The sequence below is a fragment of the Scyliorhinus torazame genome, chromosome 7, assembly GCF_047496885.1.
Source record: "Scyliorhinus torazame isolate Kashiwa2021f chromosome 7, sScyTor2.1, whole genome shotgun sequence".
Taxonomy (NCBI): Eukaryota; Metazoa; Chordata; class Chondrichthyes; order Carcharhiniformes; family Scyliorhinidae; genus Scyliorhinus; species Scyliorhinus torazame.
The window spans coordinates 227136110-227157992 of record NC_092713.1 but is presented as its reverse complement, the minus strand read 5'-3'; the positions used below and the strand labels follow the sequence as shown (position 1 = coordinate 227157992).

Genomic DNA, 21883 nt, shown 5'->3' with positions numbered 1-21883 from the left:
AGTATAAGAAGCCGGAGTCTTCCCCCGCAGGCCAGTTTACTATCGAGCTGCGGGGGAACAGACACGCTTAATAAAGCCTCATCGACTTCACTCTATTCGTCTCACGGAGTCTTTGTGCGCTACAATTTATTAAGCGTGCCTAAAAAGGACTATGGAGCTCAGGATCATTCCGGAATGCCTGAGGATCAGCCCCCACGCAGTGAACGCGGCAGCAGCCTTCAAGCACTGGCAGACTTGCTTCGAGGCCTACCTCAGAACGACCACCAGCCGGGTCACAGAAGACCAAAAACTGCAGGTCCTGCACTCGAGGGTGAGCACGGAGATTTTCTCCCTCATCGAAGACGCGGAGGATTTCCAGACGGCGTTCGCAGCACTGAAAAGTCTCTATGTCCGCCCAGTTAACCAAATCTACGCTCGCTACCAGCTCGCGACGAGACGGCAAGCTCCCGGAGAATCGATGGACGAATTCTACGCCGCGCTGCTGATTTTGGGACGAGACTGCAGCTGCCCGTCGGTGAACGCAAACGAACACATGGACATGTTAATGCGCGATGCTTTTGTGGCAGGTATGCAATCCTCCCAAATCCGCCAAAGACTTCTAGAAAAAGAGTCGCTAGGACTCTCAGAGGCACGGGCCCTAGCAGCCTCCCTAGACGTGGCGGCGCGTAATACCCGCGCCCACGGCCCCGACCGCGCGGCAGCCCATTGGGCCCCGTACGTACCCGTCGCGGCAAACCCCCTCCCCCCCCCCCCCCCCCCCCGGACACCCCACAGGCTTGCGCGGTCCAAACGCCGAGTCGCACCGGGGGCGCCCGCTGTTATTTCTGCGGCCAGGCGAAACACCCCCGACAGCGCTGCCCGGCCCGCGCAGCTATCTGCAAAAGCTGCGGCAAAAAGGGCCATTATGCGGTTGTGTGCCGGTCCCGCGAGGTCGCCGCTGTCCCGGGATAACAGGGAGCCCTGCAACCCGTTTACGCGCCCCAACCCCCCCAGCACGCCATGTATGACCCGCAGGCGCAGCCGCTCTGGGTCCCGACCACCGAGGTCCCGGGAGAACAGGGAGCTCTGCACGCCGCTTACGCTCCCCAACCCCACTCCCCGCAGCCCATGTATGACCCGCCGCCGGCGCGACCGCTTTGGGTCCCAGCCAACACTCTCCACGGAGAGGAGGGAGTTTTGCGCGTCCCTAACAACCCCCACCCCGCGCCCCACGCCTGACCCGCCGGCGCCACCTACTTGGGCCCCGACCACCGCTGTCCCCGGTGAGGGAGCTCCGCGCGGTCCTAGCGCTCGCGGTCCTAGCGCTCGCGGTCCTAGCGCTCGCGGTCCTAGCGCTCCCCAGCCCCCCCCCCCCAGCGCACCATGTGCGACCCACAGATGCCGCCATTTTGGGTCCCGGCCACCACGAGGGAGGAGGTGCGCCGCCATTTTGTCCACCCCCGCCGCCATCTTGTGACCCCCCAGCCACGTGCGATGTATGGGGGCGGCCATTTTGTCCATCCCCGACGCCATCTTGGACGGCAACAACAGACCCCACTCCACTACTACAACCACGTCTCGCTTCAATTACGCTCGATCAAGCTCGGCCCCGGACACTCCAGATGACGACGACAACGGTGCTAATAAACGGCCACGAGACGCCATGCCTAATCAACTCCGGGAGCACGGAGAGCTTTATACACCCCGACACGGTAAGACGCTGTTCCTTGACCACCTATCCCAGCGCACAAAAGATTTCCCTAGCTGCAGGATCCCACTCCGTACAGATCCAGGGATTCTGCATAGTTACCCTAACGCTGCAGGGGTGGGAGTTCAAAAACTACAAACTAAACGTCCTTCCCCAACTCTGTGCCTCCACCTTGCTGGGATTAGATTTCCAATGCAATCTACAGAGCCTTACGTTCAAATTCGGCGGCCCAATACCCCCACTCACTATCTGCGGCCTCGCAACCCTCAAGGTGCAACCCCCGTCCTTGTTTGCGAACCTCACCCCGGATTGCAAACCCGTCGCCACTAGGAGCAGACAGTACAGCGCCCAGGACCGGACCTTCATTCGGTCCGAAGTCCAGCGGCTACTAAAGGAGGGCATAATCCAGGCCAGCAATAGTCCCTGGAGAGCGCAGGTGGTAGTAGTGAAGACAGGGGGGAAACAAAGGATGGTCATTGACTATAGCCAGACCATCAACAGGTACACACAACTAGACGCGTACCCTCTCCCCCGCATATCCGACATGGTCAACCGGATTGCCCAATATAAAGTCTTCTCCACCGTGGACCTCAAGTCCGCCTACCATCAGCTCCCCATCCGCCCAAGTGACCGCAAGTACACAGCCTTCGAGGCAGACGGGCGATTATACCATTTCCTACGGGTCCCTTTTGGCGTCACAAACGGGGTCTCGGTCTTCCAACGGGAGATGGACCGAATGGTTGATCAACATGGGTTGCGGGCCACGTTCCCGTATCTCGACAATGTAACCATCTGCGGCCACGATCAGCAGGACCACGACGCCAACCTCCAAAAATTCCTCCAGACCGCCAAAGCCTTGAACCTCACGTACAACGAGGACAAGTGCGTTTTTAGCACCGATCGGTTAGCCATTCTGGGCTACGTAGTGCGCCATGGGATAATAGGCCCCGACCCCGAACGTATGCGCGCACTCATGGAATTTCCCCTCCCGCACTGCCCAAAAGCCCTGAAACGCTGCCTGGGGTTCTTTTCATACTACGCCCAGTGGGTCCCCCAGTACGCAGACAAGGCCTGCCCCCTAATACAGACCACGACCTTCCCTCTGTCGACAGAGGCTTGCCAGGCCTTCAGCCGCATCAAAGCGGATATCGCAAAGGCCACGATGCGCGCCATCGACGAGTCCCTCCCCTTCCAGGTCGAGAGCGACGCCTCCGACGTAGCTCTAGCGGCCACCCTTAACCAAGCGGGCAGACCCGTGGCCTTTTTCTCCCGGACCCTCCACGCCTCAGAAATCCGCCACTCTTCTGTAGAAAAGGAAGCCCAAGCCATAGTGGAAGCTGTGCGACATTGGAGGCATTACCTGGCCGGCAGGAGATTCACTCTCCTCACTGACCAACGCTCGGTAGCCTTCATGTTCGATAATGCACAGTGGGGCAAAATCAAAAACGACAAGATCTTAAGGTGGAGGATCGAGCTCTCCACCTTCAACTATGAGATTTTGTATCGTCCCGGAAAGCTGAACGAGCCGTCCGATGCCCTATCCCGCGGCACATGTGCCAACGCACAAATTAACCGCCTCCAAACCCTCCACGAGGACCTCTGCCACCCGTGGGTCACTCGGTTTTACCACTTCAGCAATCTCCCATACTCTTTAGAGGAGGTCCGTACAGTCACAAGGGACTGCCACATCTGCGCGGAATGCAAGCCGCATTTTTTCAGGCCGGATGGAGCGCACCTGATTAAGGCTTCCCGCCCCTTTGAACGCCTCAGTCTCAATTTCAAAGGGCCCCTCCCCTCCACCGACCGCAACGCATATTTTCTTAATGTGGTGGACGAATACTCCCGCTTTCCTTTTGCCATTCCCTGTTCTGACATGACCGCGGCCACAGTCATTAAAGCCCTGAACAGCATCTTCACACTGTTCGGTTACCCCGCATACATCCACAGCGACAGGGGGTCCTCTTTCATGAGTGACGAGCTGCGCCAGTTCCTGCTCAGCAAGGGCATAGCCTCAAGCAGGACGACCAGCTACAACCCCCGGGGGAACGGGCAAGTAGAGAGGGAGAACGGCACGGTCTGGAAGGCCGTCCTACTGGCCCTACGGTGCAGGGACCTCCCAGATTCACGGTGGCAGGAGGTCCTCCCGGGCGCTCTCCACTCCATCCGGTCGTTATTATGTACGAGCACTAATCAAACGCCTCATGAGCGTCTCCTTGTTTTCCCTAGGAGGTCCTCCTCTGGAATGTCGCTGCCGACCTGGCTGGCGGCCCCAGGACCCATCCTGCTCCGAAAGCATGTGCGGGCACATAAGGCGGACCCGTTGGTCGAAAGGGTTCACCTCCTCCACGCGAACCCCCAGTACGCCTACGTGGAGTACCCCGACGGCCGACAGGACACGGTCTCCCTGCGGGATCTGGCGCCCGCCGGCAACACGCACACCCCCCCGACACCATCAACCCAACCCCCCCCCCTTCCTGCCACCGCCGCACCCCGCGACCGCCCCCTTCCCAGGAGGATCGGTTCCCCTCCACTCAGCACCGACCAAGAATAAAGCCCAAGCTGAAACCGTAAGGCTCCTGGAGGCGACAACACCGGTACAAGCACCACCACCACCGGGGCCGAGGCGATCGACACGGACGACCAGACCACCCGACCGACTCGTGGCGTCGATCTAAAACTAAATATGGACTTGTCGCAAGAACATTTTGCTTTTCTTCCTATACCCTCTGTAAATAGTTGCAACAGGACAAAATTGTACAATACTATATTGCCATGTGAATGTTTTTTTTCCTCCCAGGACCAGCCCTGTAAACCCTTACCACCATACGAAGCATCACCCCGCCGGGTTCATTTTTGACAAGGGGTGAATGTGGTAGTATGTATTGGGGGTCATGTGGGACTGGAAGCCCTAATGTCATTGGCTGACAGATCCCGGGTCCTGGTTGGCCGTTGACCTCTAGCTCCGCCCTGAAGGCGGAGTATAAGAAGCCGGAGTCTTCCCCCACAGGCCAGTTTACTATCGAGCTGCGGGGGAACAGACACGCTTAATAAAGCCTCATCGAATTCACTCTATTCGTCTCACGGAGTCTTTGTGCGCTACACTCAGCACGCTTGAGTTGCTGTTTGTAAGCCGGAAGGAGGAGTATCGATTTGTGGTTGGATTTGCCAAAATGTGGTCGGGGAGGGGCAGCACGGTGGCGCAGTGGGTTAGCCCTGCTGCGTCAGGGCGCCGAGGTCTCAGGTTCGATCCCGGCTCTGGGTCACTGTCAAACAAACAAAAGAACAAAGAAAATTACAGCACAGGAACAGGCACTTCGGCCCTCCCAGCCTGCGCCGATCCAAATCCTTTATCTAAACCTGTCTTCTATTTTCCAAGGATCTACTTCCCTCTTACAGAGGGAAGTAGATCCATTACAGAGACCTGGTTGAGGGAAGGGCAGGATTGGCAGCTAAACGTTCCAGGATTTAGATGTTTCAGGCGGGATAGAGGGGGATGTAAAAGGGGAGGCGGAGTTGCGCTACTTGTTCGGGAGAATATCACAGCTGTACTGCGAGAGGACACCTCAGAGGGCAGTGAGGCTATATGGGTAGAGATCAGGAATAAGAAGGGTGCAGTCACAATGTTGGGGGTATACTACAGGCCTCCCAACAGCCAGCGGGAGATAGAGGAGCAGATAGGTAGACAGATTTTGGAAAAGAGTAAAAACAACAGGGTTGTGGTGATGGGAGACTTCAACTTCCCCAATATTGACTGGGACTCACTTAGTGCCAGGGGCTTAGACGGGGCGGAGTTTGTAAGGAGGGCTTCTTAAAACAATATGTAGACAGTCCAACTAGGGAAGGGGCGGTACTGGACCTGGTATTGGGGAATGAGCCCGGCCAGGTGGTAGATGTTTCAGTAGGGGAGCATTTCGGTAACAGTGACCACAATTCAGTAAGTTTTAAAGTACTGGTGGACAAGGATAAGAGTGGTCCGAGGATGAATGTGCTAAATTGGGGGAAGGCTAATTATAACAATATTAGGCGGGAACTGAAGAACATAGATTGGGGCGGATGTTTGAGGGCAAATCAACATCTGACATGTGGGAGGCTTTCAAGTGTCAGTTGAAAGGAATACAGGACCGGCATGTTCCTGTGAGGAAGAAAGATAAATACGGCAATTTCCGGGAACCTTGGATGACGAGTGATATTGTAGGCCTCGTCAAAAAGAAAAAGGAGGCATTTGTCAGGGCTAAAAGGCTGGGAACAGATGAAGCCTGCGTGGAATATAAGGAAAGTAGGAAGGAACTTAAGCAAGGAGTCGGAAGGGCTAGAAGGGGTCACGAAAAGTCATTGGCAAATAGGGTTAAGGAAAATCCCAAGGCTTTTTACACGTACATAAAAAGCAAGAGGGTAGCCAGGGAAAGGGTTGGCCCACTGAAGGATAGGCAAGGGAATCTATGTGTGGAGCCAGAGGAAATGGGCGAGGTACTAAATGAATACTTTGCATCAGTATTCACCAAAGAGAAGGAATTGGTAGATGTTGAGTCTGGAGAAGGGAGTGTAGATAGCCTGGGTCACATTGTGATCCAAAAAGACGAGGTGTTGGGTGTCTTAAAAAATATTAAGGTAGATAAGTCCCCAGGGCCTGATGGGATCTACCCCAGAATACTGAAGGAGGCTTGAGAGGAAATTGCTGAGGCCTTGACAGAAATCTTTGGATCCTCGCTGTCTTCAGGGGATGTCCCGGAGGACTGGAGAATAGCCAATGTTGTTCCTCTGTTTAAGAAGGGTAGCAAGGATAATCCCGGGAACTACAGGCCGGTGAGCCTTACTTCAGTGGTAGGGAAATTACTGGAGAGAATTCTTCGAGACAGGATCTACTCCCATTTGGAAGCAAATGGACGTATTAGTGAGAGGCAGCACGGTTTTGTGAAGGGGAGGTCGTGTCTCACTTACTTGATCGAGTTTTTCAAGGAGGTCACTAAGATGATTGATGCAGGTAGGGCAGTAGATGTTGTCTATATGGACTTCAGTAAGGCCTTTGACAAGGTCCCTCGTGGTAGACTAGTACAAAAGGTGTCACACGGGATCAGGGGTGAGCTGGCAAGGTGGATACAGAACTGGCTAGACCATAGAAGGCAGAGAGTAGCAATGGAGGGATGCTTTTCTAATTGGAGGGCTGTGACCAGTGGTGTTCCACAGGGATCAGTGCTGGGACCTTTGCTCTTTGTAGTATATATAAATGATTTGGAGGAAAATGTAACTGGTCTGATTAGTAAGTTTGCAGACGACACAAAGGTTGGTGGAATTGCGGATAGCGATGAGGATTGTCGGAGGATACAGCAGGATTTAGATTGTCTGGAGACTTGGGCGGAGAGATGGCAGATGGAGTTTAATCCAGACAAATGTGAGGTAATGCATTTTGGAAGGTCTAATGCAGGTAGGGAATATACAGTGAATGGTAGAACCCTCAAGAGTATTGAAAGTCAAAGAGATCTAGGAGTACAGGTCCACAGGTCATTGAAAGGGGCAACACAGGTGGAGAAGGTAGTCAAGAAGGCATACGGCATGCTTGCCTTCATTGGCCGGGGCATTGAGTATAAGAATTGGCAAGTCATGTTGCAGCTGTATAGAACCTTAGTTAGGCCACACTTGGAGTATAGTGTTCAATTCTGGTCGCCACACTACCAGAAGGATGTGGAGGCTTTAGAGAGGGTGCCGAAGAGATTTACCAGAATGTTGCCTGGTATGGAGGGCATTAGCTATGAGGAGCGATTGAATAAACTCGGTTTGTTCTCACTGGAACGAAGGAGGTTGAGGGGCGACCTGATAGAGGTATACAAAATTATGAGGGGCATAGACAGAGTGGATAGTCAGAGGCTTTTCCTCAGGGTAGAGGGGTCAATTACTAGGGGGCATAGGTTTAAGGTGAGAGGGGCAAGGTTTAGAGTAGATGTACGAGGCAAGTTTTTTACGCAGAGGGTAGTGGGTGCCTGGAACTCGCTACCGGAGGATGTAGTGGAAGCAGGGATGATGGGGACATTTAAGGGGCATCTTGACAAATATATGAATAGAATGGGAATAGAAGGATACGGACCCAGGAAGTGTAGAAGATTGTAGTTTAGTCGGGCAGCATGGTCGGCACGGGCTTGGAGGGCCGAAGGGCCTGTTCCTGTGCTGTACATTTCTTTGTTCTTTGTTTGTTGTTCTTTGTTCTCTGTTCCCCGCCCATTCATATATCTGTCTAGATTCATCTTAAATGATGCTATCGTGCCCGCCTCTACCACCTCCGCTGGCAAAGCGTTCCAGGCACCCACCACCCTCTGCGTAAAAAACATTCCACGCACATCTCCCTTAAACCTTCCCCCTCTCACCTTGAAATCGTGACCCCATGTAATTGACACCCCCACTCTTGGAAAAAACTTGTTGCTATCCGCCCTGTCCATATCTCTCATAATTTTGTAGACCTCAATCAGGTCCCCCCTCAACCTCCGTCTTTCCAACGAAAACAATCCTAATCTACTCAACCTTTCTTCATAGCTAGCACCCTCCATACCAGGCAACATCCTGGTGAACCTCCTCTGCACCCTCTCTAAAGCATCCACATCCTTCTGGTAATGTGGCGAGCAGAATTGCACGCAGTATTCCAAATGTGGCCTAACCAAAGTCCTATACAACTGTAACATGACCTGCCGACTCTTGTACTCAATACCCCGTCCGATGAAGGCAAGCATGCTGTATGCCTTCTTGACCACTCTATCGACCTGTGTTGCCACCTTCAGGGTACAATGGACCTGAACTCCCAGATTTCTCTGTACATCAATTTTCCCCAGGACTCTTCCATTGACCGTATAGTCCGCTCTTGAATTAGATCTTCCAAAATGCATCACCTCACATTTGCCTGGATTGAACTCCATCTGCCATTTCTCTGCCCAACTCTCCAATCTATCTATATTTTGCTGTATTCTCTGACAGTCCTCCTCGCTATCTGCAACTCCACCAATCTTAGTATCATCTGAAAACTTGCTAATCAGACCACCTATACCTTCGTCCAGATCATTTATGTATATCACAAACAACAGTGGTCCGAGCACGGATCCCTGTAGAATACCACTAGTCACCTTTCTCCATTTTGAGACACTCCCTTCCACCACTACTCTCTGTCTCCTGTTGCCCAGCCAGTTCTTTATCCATCTAGCTAGTACACCCTGAACCCCATATGACTTCATTTTTTCCATCAACCTGCCATGGGAAACTTTATCAAACGCCTTACTGAAGTCCATGTATATGACATCTACAGCCCTTCCCTCATCAATTAACTTTGTCACTTCCTCAAAGAATTCTATTAGGTTTGTAAGACATGACCTTCCCTGCACAAAACCATGCTGCCTATCACTGATAAGTCTATTTTCTTCCAAATGTGAATAGATCCTATCCCTCAGTATCTTCTCCAACAGTTTGCCGACCTCTGACGTCAAGCTCACAGGTCTATAATTGCATGGATTATCCCTGCTATCCTTCTTAAACAAAGGGACAACATTAGCAATTCTCCAGCCCTCCAGGACCTCACCCGTGCTCAAGGATGCTGCAAAGATATCTGTTAAGGCCCCAGCTATTTCGTCCCTCGCTTCCCTCAGTAACCTGGGATAGATCCCATCTGGACCTGGGGACTTGTCCACCTTAATGCCTTTTAGAATTCCAAAAACTTCCCCCTTCCTTATGCCGACTTGACCTAGAGTATTTAAACATCCATCCCTAGCCTCAACATCCGTCATGTCCCTCTCGTTGGTGAAGGACAGTGATTAGACGCACCTCGGTGACGTACTCATTTTAGGACTGAATACAAAATCTCATAAGGGCCTCCTTACCCCGCCACAACATTGGCACCTTGAAGCATTTCTTTACCCTCAAGTAGCAGAATTCACACCTTTAACAGCCTCAAAGCAGGTTGGTACCAACAACGAGTGGATTCCAAAGAAGGAAATGGCTGATAGTATATCCAACAATTTATCCATTCCAGACTCTGACATAGGGCCCTCTGATACATGGATTCATGCAAACGTTCCCCACACTATCAAGAGACTGTTTTGTATCCATTGATTAAAATAATTCATTCCTCACTTTACAAATCTACCTCAAAACACTCAATTACAAATCTAAGATCTCAAAATGTGCATCATTCCGGAATGTGTTTCAAGGCTTTAGCTAATACTAAATCTGTGTGCAAGCAATAGATTTGGTTGAATTATGAGCCTGTTTCCATAGTGCAGCAGGTGCTGGTACTTTAGGGAGCTCTTAATTTGTTGGCAATGGCTTTATAAAATGTCTGCAACATGCCAAATACGTTCGAGCAAGAGACAACTTTGACTGAATTAATGCCGAATTGGGAGCAAAAACAACAAGATCTTAAAAACGTGTATCAGGTCTTGAGCTTAGTTTCCATGAAACATTTCAGTCAGTAATTATGTAAACTAGTGTACAAAGAATACACGTGCTATTAAAGCAGCAAAAATGAGTGGCAACTCAACTTTATTCTTTGAACTATTAAGCAACTAAAGATAGCGGGTGCGATTTAACAGGAAAAGTTGGAAATGTCATATCGGGTGTGACTTCTCGGGTGATAGAGTTCATAGAATTCATGGAATTTACAGTGCAGAAGGAGGCCATTCAGCCCATCGAGTCTGCACCGGCTCTTGGAAAGAGCACCCTACCCAAGGTCAACACCTCCACCCTATCCCCATAACCCAGTAACCCCACCCAACACTAAGGGCAATTTTGGACACTAAGGGCACTTTATCATTGCCAATCCACCTAACCTGTACATCTTTGGACTGTGGGAGGAAACCGGAGCACCCGGAGGAAACCCACGCACACACGGGGAGGATGTGCAGGCTCCGCACAGACAGTGACACAAGCCGGAATCGATCCTGGAGCTGTGAAGCAATTGTGCAATCCACAATGCTACTGTGCTGCCCCAGCTTCCTAATGGCCAAACCGCCAAGACCGTGGCCCATATTTAACACCACTTAGTATCAAAAATGATCCCCCATGAGCTTCACAGCGGAACTGGCTGTTCCATTAGCTGATTCGCCGGAGCCGTGCCCGGCAGCTCCCCACTAACAAGGCAGAGCTGTTCACAAACGTTCCTCTGAACTCACTCCCAAGCAGCACACGTATATGGCACCACATAGACCTGCTCCGTACCTCGGGGATGTCAACCTGGCCAAGCTGCTCGATGCCCTGGAGGTGAGATGGGATACTCTGTTCCCGGGGTGGAGGGGGAGGGGGAGGGGGGTGGGTCAGAGGACCAGCAACAGGACTGCCAATGCCGCCTGGGAGGCACTGGCAGTGGCAGCAGCCGTCAGTTCGGGCAGCGCGACTGGGAGTACCGCTGTTGGAAGAAGACAAACCACCTCCACCGGGCCACAAAGGTAAGTTAACACCAGCTCCCTGGCATCAGTCCCGCCTGCCAACCCCCTGACCTCTAGCACCACAGCCTCTGCCAACAAATTGGAGGCTGGCACCTCGACCCCCCCTCACCCCGACAGCATATCACCGTGCTTGTACCCCAGCACATCCTGACATTCACCAGCTCAACCCCTTCATTCCCAGGAGTGGTGCCCCACATGCCACCTGCCATAAAACCCCCCTGACGATCAAGCGTGTGGCTCACAATGCCCCCTCTCTATCCCCGCAGGAGAGGTTGACTCATAACAGGTGGAAAAGGGCAGGGGGGTACCGGACACCGGAGTCCTCCACTTATGAGGAATGGGCCCTGGGTTAGCTAAGGAGAGAGCAGTCACTGACAGCGAGGCTGGCCTCATCTCAGAGATGAGAATCCACTGCCCCTTCACCCAGATGACCTGTCTCAAGTGAGTTGTTCATGTCAGAAAAATTAGCCTCCCCTCTCACTGATCACATGTCCATGAAACAGGATCTCCCCCAGATGGGGCCGGGCCATCTGGGGTCAACCCCACTCCCCGCCACCCAACAGAACACCGCCTTTGATGTATCATCGCTATCACCACACCTTCCACCAGCGCAGAAACATACAACTCGGTGGGCAACATTAGTGGACAGGCTTCTGGGGCACAATCTGGTTAGCACCATACAATTGCTGATGCACATTAGGTGGAGGCAGGATAAATCCAAGGGAGTAAGCAGTTGGAGGTCTGCTGGATCCCAAGATCAGCTGGGTCCCAGTCAGATGCCAAACCTCTGGGCAAGGTTTTCCCAGAGTTGATGCAGACGCTAGAGCATGGCCATGAGATTCAGGAGGGGATGATAGCGACACGCCAGTGCATGCATAGCCGATTGGAGGAGTCCCAAAGGCTATGGCCTCAGGAGACAGTGCCAGCAATGCATGGCACCAGGTCCAACACTGCCTGGGTGGCACCACAGTGGAAAGCCTGGAGCACGACGTCAGTGTCATGAGTGGTGGTGTCCAAGGTGTGGCTCGGTGAGCAGCGACCATGGCTGAGGACCTCGACATCATGTCCCAATCGCTGAGCGAAGGTGTTCCAGATGCAGGTGGACATTACAGGGGCACTGCAGAGGTGGCCCAGTCACTGAGGAGCATTGCCGAGGGCATCAACACCATGGTGCAGACGACAGGGCAATGCCCGGCAGAGCCAGGTGATGCACAGGCCTCTGGAGCACACTCCACTGCCTCTCCTTCACATGGAGACCCCTAGGGTTCTACGGGCATCGTCCGGGAGGAGAGAACACTGGAGGCCGACCTGGTATTCAATAGAAGATTTGAAGAATTCACATTTATCCTTCTGTACTTGTAGCCTACAATCTTCTAGCCTCTGGGGTATAGCATTGAAATTTTGAAGATGCTCTTTTTCATTCTTTCCAGTAACTTAAGATATTGTCCAGGTAGCACTGGACTCCTTCTCGTCCACTCGGAATTTGATCCATGGCATGTTGGAATAACGCACATGTGGGAAATGATGCCAAATGGAAGCCTTTTAGATCTGAACAGCCCTTTATGTGTCATGATTTGTCAAATAATGTTGTGAATCTAGACCTACATTTACCGGAGATATGTTTGACTAAGGTCAACTTTACTGAACTGCTGGCCTCCAGCCAATGCAGTACAGGATTGATAGTGACTTTAAATTCACCTCATATTCGTACCAAACCATCTTTCTTCATCACGGGTACAATCAGCATGGTCCAATCACTTACATTAACAGGTTTGAGGGCCCCCATCTTGAACAGCCTCTCTAATTCTGCCTTGGCTTTGGGCCTGATGGCATGAAGCACTGGCCTAGTCTTTAAGCATCTTGCTTGGCTTTTGTTCTTAATTGTTAACTTGATTGGGATCTCTTTCATGCTTCCCAGCTCTCCTTTAGAGACCAAGGCACAAATTACCCTCAAAAGTAAAAGTCATGACTGAGGTACATGCACGTCAAAACGCAACTCAACTTTGTTCATTTTGGGGCTTATTGAACTTTTGTGGAAGGCTGGCACCCAGGTAGGATTGCCAGGGTGCCAGGCTTTCACCGACAGGGTGTCAGGCTGGCCTGCCAGGGTGCCCAGGTAGCACCAGCAGTGCCAGGGTACCACCCTGTCCAAAGGGCATGCACCTTGGGGCCTCCGATACCCTGGGAGTTCCCCATGAGTGACATTCGGTCTAGTCCCCGTTCGTGGAGACCACTACTGAATGCCGAAAGATATACTGACATTGGAGGCAGTCCAAAGAAGGTTCACTTGGTTGATCCCGGGTATGGAGGGATTGGTTTTATGAGTAGAGGTTGAGTAGTTTGGGCCTGTATTCATTGGAGTTTAGAAGAATGAGGGCAACCTTATTGAGACATATTGGATTCTCAGTGGGCTTGACAGGGTAAGTACAGAGAGGTTGTTTCCCCCTGTGGCAGAATCTAGAATCAGAGGGCATAATCTCAGTGTAAGGGTTGCCCATTTAAGACAGAGATGAGGAGGAATTTTGTCTCTCAGAGGGTAATGAATCTGTTGAATTCTTTATCGCAGGCAGCTTTGGAGGCTGGGTCGTTAAGTCTGTTCAAGCCTGAGATAGACCGATTCTTAATCAGTAAGGGAATCAAGGGTTCTGGGGATAAGGCGGGAAAGTGGAATTGAGGATTACTTTCTCAGAACAGTCATGATCTCATTGAAAGGCAGAGCGGACACAGTGGGCTGAATGGCCTACTTCGGCTCCTAGATCTAATGGTCTTCTGGTCTCTCCATCCAAACAACTTATAAATTGTACCTACAATTTTTACTTCATTATCAAACTTATGCTACATTATTATACTAAGAAAATTTTATCATCACCCTTGTTTTCTGTGTAAATACATGTTTGCCTTTGAACTTGCAATCAAAGTAGCAATACAGTGAATCCTGCAAATATTTGTCAGTAAAACATATCTGAAGTGAGTGCTAATTCTGTTTCATTTTATGAGAATATTAGGTATGCCACATAATAGCTAAGATGGCTCTTTGTGGTCCAGTATATTAAATTTAAACACTGAATTGATCTCTCTGATTAACCGAAACATAAATATCTGCAGGTGGCCAAAATGGATATTCTTTTAGGGTATTAGGCGCCAAGTCAAGAATTGGTTTACTTCATAGAAACACAGAAAGTTAAAGGCGCAGAAAGAGGCCACTTGGCCCATCATGTGTGTGCCAGCCAAAAACCAGTCTAATCCCATTTTCCAGAATTTGGTCTGTAGCCCCAAAGATTGTGCACTCGAGGTGCACACCCACACACAATTTAAATGAGTTGAGGGTTTCTGTCTCTACTACCATTTCAGACAGAGAGTTCCAGATCCCCACAATCCTCTGGGTGAACATATTTTTCCTCATCTTCCTTTAGTGCTTCTCCCAATCACTTTAAATCTGTGCCCCTGAGTCACTGACCTCTCTGTTAAAGTAAATAGGCCCTTCCCATCCACTCTATCCAGGACCCTCACAATTTGGAATATCGCAATCAAATCTCCCCTCAGCCTCCTCACTGGCACAGTGGTTAGCACGGATGCCTCACAGCCCCAGGGACCCAGGTTCGAATCCGACCATGGGCGACTGTCTGTGTGGAGTTTGCACATTCTCCTCGTGTCTGCATGGGTTTCCTCTGGGTGCTCCAGTTTCCTCCCACAGTCCAAAGTGCAGGTTAGGTGGATTGACCATGCCAAATTGCCCCATGGCATCGAAGGAGCTGTAGGCTAGGTGAGGTTATGGAGTTACAGGGATAGTGGGGAGGAGTGGGACTAGGTAGGGTGTCCTTTCAGAGGGACAGTGTAGATTTGATGGGCCGAATGGCCTCCTTCTACACTGTAGGAATTCTAAGATTCTATGACACCTTTAGGCCGCCAGCAGATAAAATAACTCAGGAATCCCGGATGGACACCCTCACATAATCAATCCATGTAATCAAAACAAATAGGGGCAGCACGGTAGCATAGTGGTTAGCACAATTGCTCCAGGGCCCCAGGTTTGATTCCCGGCTTGGGTCACTGTCTGTGCGGAGTCTGCACGTTCTCCCCGTGTGTGCGTGGGTTTCCTCTGGGTGCTCCGGTTTCCTCCCACAGTCCAAAGATGTGCGGGTTAGGTGGATTGGCCATGCTAAATTGTCCTTAGTGTCCAAAATTGCCCTTAGTGTTGGGTGGGGTTACTGGGTAATGGGGATAGGTGGGGTTACTGGGTAATGGGGATAGGGTGGAGGTGTGGGCTTGGGCAGGGTGCTCTTTCTAAGAGCCAGTGCAGACTCGATGGGCCGAATGGCCTCCTTCTGCACTGTAAATTCTATGATTCTATGATTCTGTTCAATTGGGACTATCCTACTATGCACATTACCAAGTTCAAATATAATACTGTGATACAGTCGGATCTTTAAATTGCAGAGCATGCACTGCACAGGGACTTGAACAACAAATCTCCTGAGACTAGAAAACCTTTATCTTAACAAATGACTTGCAATATTGGCAATGGTTTTCTGGTCCCTCTGATGCAGGAGATGCCCCAGGAGATGCAGCGGGCCAGCCAAATATCCACTGCTTTTCAGCGAGACCGGAATACCCTGGCAGCAGGCAGGGCTGGAAAATCCTAGCCATCATGTCTGTTACAATAAGGTTGTAATGCAAAATAGTTTTCCTGCAAACTATTCTACGTTAAACATCAGAACAGAGTGTGAGACTTGGCAAAGAATGTTTCTGTTATCTTTATAATTCAGTATAATAAAACTTATCAATGATATTATAGTATGTTGTACATCCATACATTCACCTCCACAGTTCGACATAGGGAATGAGTAGCATTGTGCTCTACAATTAAAAAGTTGCAAATCTTCAGGTGATTTTTACATTTCTCTTCAAAATCCTTGATAAATTTTACAGATCAAAGGCTCTGCATCAAATAGTAGCCGTGCCACTTGTCACGTGATCTGCTCACTGTGCCTTACTTAACTGCTACATAATATGGGCAAAATTCATTTCTGAGCATCTTTTTTCGACCATTCTTTGCAGAATCTAATATCCTTTTTCTTAATTGTTGTGTTTACTGTTAGCAAAAATGCTTCACTGAAAACTTGATTTAGACTAAAGGACCAAATCACAGGCACTGCATGCTAAAGATGTTCATGCTGTCTTATGGTAGGACATGTATGATGGGATTGATTTAAGACAGCGGAGATCTTCCAGTCCTGGATACATTGACTCTCCCATGTACAGTCGACAGGGGATGTCTCCCACAATGCCTCGATCGCCGCAACATTACCACAGACCAGGTAATGACTGTTCCTGCACCAAAAGGTTTACCTAGTAAATAACTTTTTGAATGTAGCAATCTGCAATATCTTAATTTTTAAAGGAAATAAAACTCAACAAAAGAAACATTTCTATATTAACTGTCACTTGATTGAACTGTACACTGTAATGCCACAACTGAATAGTGGGAGAGTGACATCTATCCAGATATCTACACGTGTATAGTTTTTAAGCATCTCACAAAACAGGAAATGAGAAGCACTTAGTTTCAGCCTTATGAGAAAGACATACTTGAAATATGTAGACTGGAAGAGAAAGATTTAATTCTGGTCAATGTTTTGATGATTATTTGTGTGGGCAGATAACTAATATTTGCACTGCCTGAATTTATATTCAGCGAAGCGAATAAATTGGTTGCGTTCAAATATGCAACATTGTACTGAACGTTAACTATGAATAGCTCAACTAATACAAATTTTTCCATGCAAAATGAATTGTGTCTTCTTTCAAAGAAGGAAGTGGCTGCACTGAAAAATACTCAAAGAAAGAGCAACTAATTTCATCGTCATTTCATAAAACCTCGAGCTTGTCCATTTTCTTGCTTGCAAACAAGAAATTAAACCGTTAACAGTCAGGCATGTTGATGTCAGCATTGTTTCTCTTTCATTCCAGTTTCAGTGTGCCTGTGCAGTCGATAATAATACATAGAAACTGACACGACTGGAAACAGTCTGCGTTGTTTCATACTTTGTTAAGTTCAAATATTCATTTAAAATGTGCGTGGAGCTAACATTAGGGTTTACTGTCATCTCCACCTACAGTTCTGCACAAAATGCTGATTTGATCACATAAATATTCTAATAAGTGACCAAAGAGCCTTTGCATAAACAATTTATTTCCTCCATGGCAGGAAATCCCCAACTAAATATAAACGTATTTAAAATGGACATTGGGATGACCCCCAGTGGCCCAGCAAGGATTTGGAGAATAGCTGTTCCATATATACCAGCAAAGTCTCAGGGTCAGTACTGAGTCTTAACTCTTGCAGTGATAACTCATCTCAGCATTATTGGAACTACAATTATTCTCAGGGCTCCTAATCAGAAATTCTATTTTGGATAAGTTCCCAATCGCCATGGGAAGTTATAACAACAGAAGGCAAGGAGTTGACCATTTGGCCCCTCAAGCTTGCTCTGCCTGCCTTAGAACCCATTGAATGGAAAGGTACAATTTTGGCCTTGTGTTCTCCACATACTTTGCTTTCCTACCTATCTTTGTACTGTCAACACATTTGGCTACTAAACACTTGATACCTTCATCTAAGTCATTAATATAGATTGTAAATAGTTAAGACCCTTGTGTCTCCCTTTAGTTACAGTTTGCCAACCATAAAATGGACCAATTATTCTTTCCTGTTAGGCAATCCTCTGTCCAAGCTAATACGTTACCCCCAACACTATTAATTATTATTTTGTGTAGTAACTCCTTATGTGTCACTGCCTTTTGGAAATCCAAATACATTACATCTACGAGTTCCCCTTTATCCACCCTCACATTCTTACATTCTCAAAGAACTCAAATAATTGTCAAACACTATTGGGCGCGATTCTCCACTCACGGTTGGGAGAATCGCCTGAGCTGCCAAAATTTCCCGCGACGCCGGTCCGACGCCCTCCCGCGATTCTCCTAAGCGGCGGGAACGGCAGGGTCGGGTTTCGCGGGCCGCAGACCGGAGAATCGCCCGAGATACCCAAAATAGCGATTCTCCGGCACCCCTGCTATTCTCAGGCCCGGATGGGCCAAAGTCCCGACGGCGTGACCCCAGTTTACGCCGTCGCCATTCACACCTGCTATTTAAAGTCGTCAGCCAGTCGTGCTGGCTGACGCTGAGCAGGGAGGAGGTGAGCTGACTGTAGCGCAGCGCCCGGAGACCTGGTCAGCTTCCCTGAGAAGGCTGCGGCCAAAGGGGGGGGTGCGGGACAGTATGCAGGTGGAAGGGGGTGGTGCGGGAGAGTGTGCAGGTGGGAGGGGGGTGAGGGAGAATGTGCAGGTGGGGGGGGGGGGTGAGGGAGAGTGTGCAGGTAGGGGGGGTGCGGGAGAGTGTGCAGGTGGGGGGGTTGAGGGAGAGTGTGCAGGTGGGGGGGTTGAGGGAGAGTGTGCAGGTGGGGGGGGGGTGCGGGAGAGTGTGCAGGTGGGGGGGGTACGGGAGAGTGTGCAGGTGGGAGGGGGGGTGCGGGAGAGTGTGCAGGTGGGGGGGGTGAGGGAGAGTGTGCAGGTGGGAGGGGGGTGAGGGAGAGTGTGCAGGTGGGAGGGGGGGTGAGGGAGAGTCTGCAGGTGGGGGGGGTTGCGGGAGAGTGTGCAAGTGGGAGGGGTGAGGGAGAGTGTGCAGGTGGGGGGGTGCGGGAGAGTGTGCAGGTGGGAGGGGGGTGAGGGAGAATGTGCAGGTGGGGGGGGTGAGGGAGAGTGTGCAGGTGGGGGGGGTGCGGGAGAGTGTGCAGGTGGGGGGGTGAGGGAGAGTGTGCAGGTGGTGGGGGTGCGGGAGAGTGTGCAGGTGGGGGGAGTGCGGGAGAGTGTGCAGGTGGGAGGGGGTGAGGGAGAATGTGCAGGTGGGGGGGGTGAGGGAGAGTGTGCAGGTGGGGGGGGGTGAGGGAGAATGTGCAGGTGGGGGGGGTGAGGGAGAGTGTGCAGGCGGGGGGGGTGCGGGAGAGTGTGCAGGTGGGGGGGTTGAGGGAGAGTGTGCAGGTGGGGGGGGTGCGGGAGAGTGTGCAGGTGGGGGGGTACGGGAGAGTGTGCAGGTGGGAGGGGGGGTGAGGGAGAGTGTGCAGGTGGGAGGGGGGTGCGGGAGAGTGTGCAGGTGGGGGGGGGGTGAGGGAGAGTGTGCAGGTGGGAGGGGGGTGAGGGAGAGTGTGCAGGTGGGAGGGGTTGCGGGAGAGTGTGCAAGTGGGGGGGGTGAGGGAGAGTGTGCAGGTGGGGGGGGTGCGGGAGAGTGTGCAGGTGGGAGGGGGGTGAGGGAGAATGTGCAGGTGGGGGGGGTGAGGGAGTCTGTGCAGGTGGGGGGGGGGGTGCGGGAAAGTGTGCAGGTTGGGGGGGGTGAGGGAGAGTGTGCAGGTGGGGGGGTTGCGGGAGAGTGTGCAAGTGGGGGGGGTGAGGGAGAGTGTGCAGGTGGGGGGGGTGCGGGAGAGTGTGCAGGTGGGAGGGGGGTGAGGGAGAATGTGCAGGTGGGGGGGGTGAGGGAGTCTGTGCAGGTGGGGGGGGGGTGCGGGAAAGTGTGCAGGTTGGGGGGGGTGAGGGAGAGTGTGCAGGTGGGGGGGGTGCGGGAGAGTGTGCAGGTGGGGGGGGTGCGGGAGAGTGTGCAGGTGGGGTGGTACGGGAGAGTGTGCAGGTGGGAGGGGGGGTGCGGGAGAGTGTGCAGGTGGGGGGGGTGAGGGAGAGTGTGCAGGTGGGGTGGTACGGGAGAGTGTGCAGGTGGGAGGGGGGGTGCGGGAGAGTGTGCAGGTGGGGGGGGTGAGGGAGAGTGTGCAGGTGGGAGGGGGGTGAGGGAGAGTGTGCAGGTGGGGGGGGGTTGCGGGAGAGTGTGCAAGTGGGGGGGGTGAGGGAGAGTGTGCAGGTGGGGGGGGGTGCGGGAGAGTGTGCAGGTGGGAGGGGGGTGAGGGAGAGTGTGCAAGTGGGGGGGTTGAGGGAGAGTGTGCAGGTGGGGGGGGTGCGGGAGAATGTGCAGGTGGGAGGGGGGGTGCGGGAGAGTGTGCAGGTGGGGGGGGTGAGGGAGAGTGTGCAGGTGGGGGGGGGTTGCGGGAGAGTGTGCAAGTGGGGGGGGTGAGGGAGAGTGTGCAGGTGGGGGGGGGTACGGGAGAGTGTGCAGGTGGGAGGGGGGTGAGGGAGAATGTGCAGGTGGGGGGGGTGAGGGAGAGTGTGCAGGTGGGGGGGGGTGCGGGAGAGTGTGCAGGTGGGGGGGGTGAGGGAGAGTGTGCAGGTGGGGGGGGTGCGGGAGAGTGTGCAGGTGGGGGGGTTATGGGAGAGTGTGCAGGTGGGAGGGGGGGTGGGGGAGAGTGTGCAGGTGGGGGGGTGGTGAGGGAGAGTGTGCAGGTGGGAGGGGGGTGAGGGAGAGTGTGCAGGTGGGAGGGGGGGTGAGGGAGAGTCTGCAGGTGGGGGGGGTTGCGGGAGAGTGTGCAAGTGGGGGGGTGAGGGAGAGTGTGCAGGTGGGGGGGGTGCGGGAGAGTGTGCAGGTGGGGGGGGTGCGGGAGAGTGTGCAGGTGGGGGGGTGCGGGGGAGAGTGTGCAGGTGGAGGGGGGTGAGGGAGAGTGTGCAGGTGGAGGGGGGTGAGGGAGAGTGTGCAGGTGAGGGGGGTGAGGGAGAGTGTGCAGGTGGGGGGGGTAAGGGAGAGTGTGCAGGTGGGGGGGGTGAGGGAGAGTGTGCAGGTGATGGGGGGGGTGAGGGAGAGTGTGGATGGTATCGTCCATCCACGGATGCCACATGTCAGCCTGATATGGCAGGACGGTGACGAGGACACGGCCGCAGGGTGCGTGTGGCTGATGGGCACAGGCGAGTGGCACATTGGTGAGCAATACGGTGTGAAGTGACCGTTGGGCGCAGACAGTGACCAGGTGTTAGGCTGGCTGCGTATCTGCAGCGTGACCAGGCCACCGGGGCACACAGGGATCCCATGCAGCCCGGCTGGCGAGGTGTGGAAGTACCTCCGTGTAACATGTCATTTCTCTGCCCCCCACCTTCCTCCTGCAGGTCACCATGTATGCCAACCAGACAGCGATGTTTACTGCCGCAGTTCTGGAGTTTGCCATCCGGCAGCGTTGAGTCGAACGGCCCACAGTGGCTGCAGATGCAGCGGTTGCCGGTGCAGCAGAGGGGATGGCCGCGGAGTGGCCCGTCGTCGACACGCAGGCCGCAGGCGCTCAGGACCCGAATGTACAGGGGGAAGCCGAGGGGAACATTGACCGCCAGACGGCGAGGAATGCAGAGGAAATGCTTGGGGGGGAGCAGGAGGAGGATGAGCAGGTGGAGCATGAGGATCCACTGATGGTGGTGCCAGGGCGCCACAGGCGTCCAGCAAGGCCGAGGGTGTACCGTGACACAATGTCGTTCGAGGCCCTACCGGACATCACATGCAGGAGGAGACTACGGTTCGGCAGGGAGACGGTCGCACATATATGCCAGCTCGTGGCGCACCTCGCACCACGTGGAATGGGAGGAGGACACGCTATACCAGTCTCCGTCAAGGTGACGGTGGCCCTAAACTTTTACGCTACCGGTTCCTTCCAGGCGCCGAGCGGGGACCTATCGGGGATCTCACAGGCATCGGTCCACAGGTGCATCAGGGCCGTCACCGACGCCTTGTACGCCATCGCGGACAGGTACATTCAATTCCCCGAGGACCGAGCACAGCAGGAAGCACGGGCACATGGATTTCCCAAGGTAGCCGGGATACCGATGGTCCAGGGTGTCATCGATGGTGTGCATGTCCCCATGCACC

At 52.6% G+C, this 21883-nt stretch overlaps 1 protein-coding gene across 6 annotated transcripts in view; it reads left to right on the top strand.

Moving 5' to 3' along the window:
• ablim3 (actin binding LIM protein family, member 3) overlaps positions 1 to 21883 on the top strand; it is a 514512-nt gene that overhangs the window by 406887 nt on the left and 85742 nt on the right. For all 6 annotated transcript variants that reach the window (XR_011948320.1, XR_011948319.1, XR_011948323.1 and 3 more), the window contains one exon: positions 16289 to 16418. Coding sequence is in view for 1 of the 6 variants with exons in the window: in XM_072512118.1 (XP_072368219.1) it covers positions 16289 to 16418 (130 nt within the window). In the remaining 5 variants the exon portion in view is untranslated. The remainder of the gene's footprint in view (positions 1 to 16288; positions 16419 to 21883) is intronic.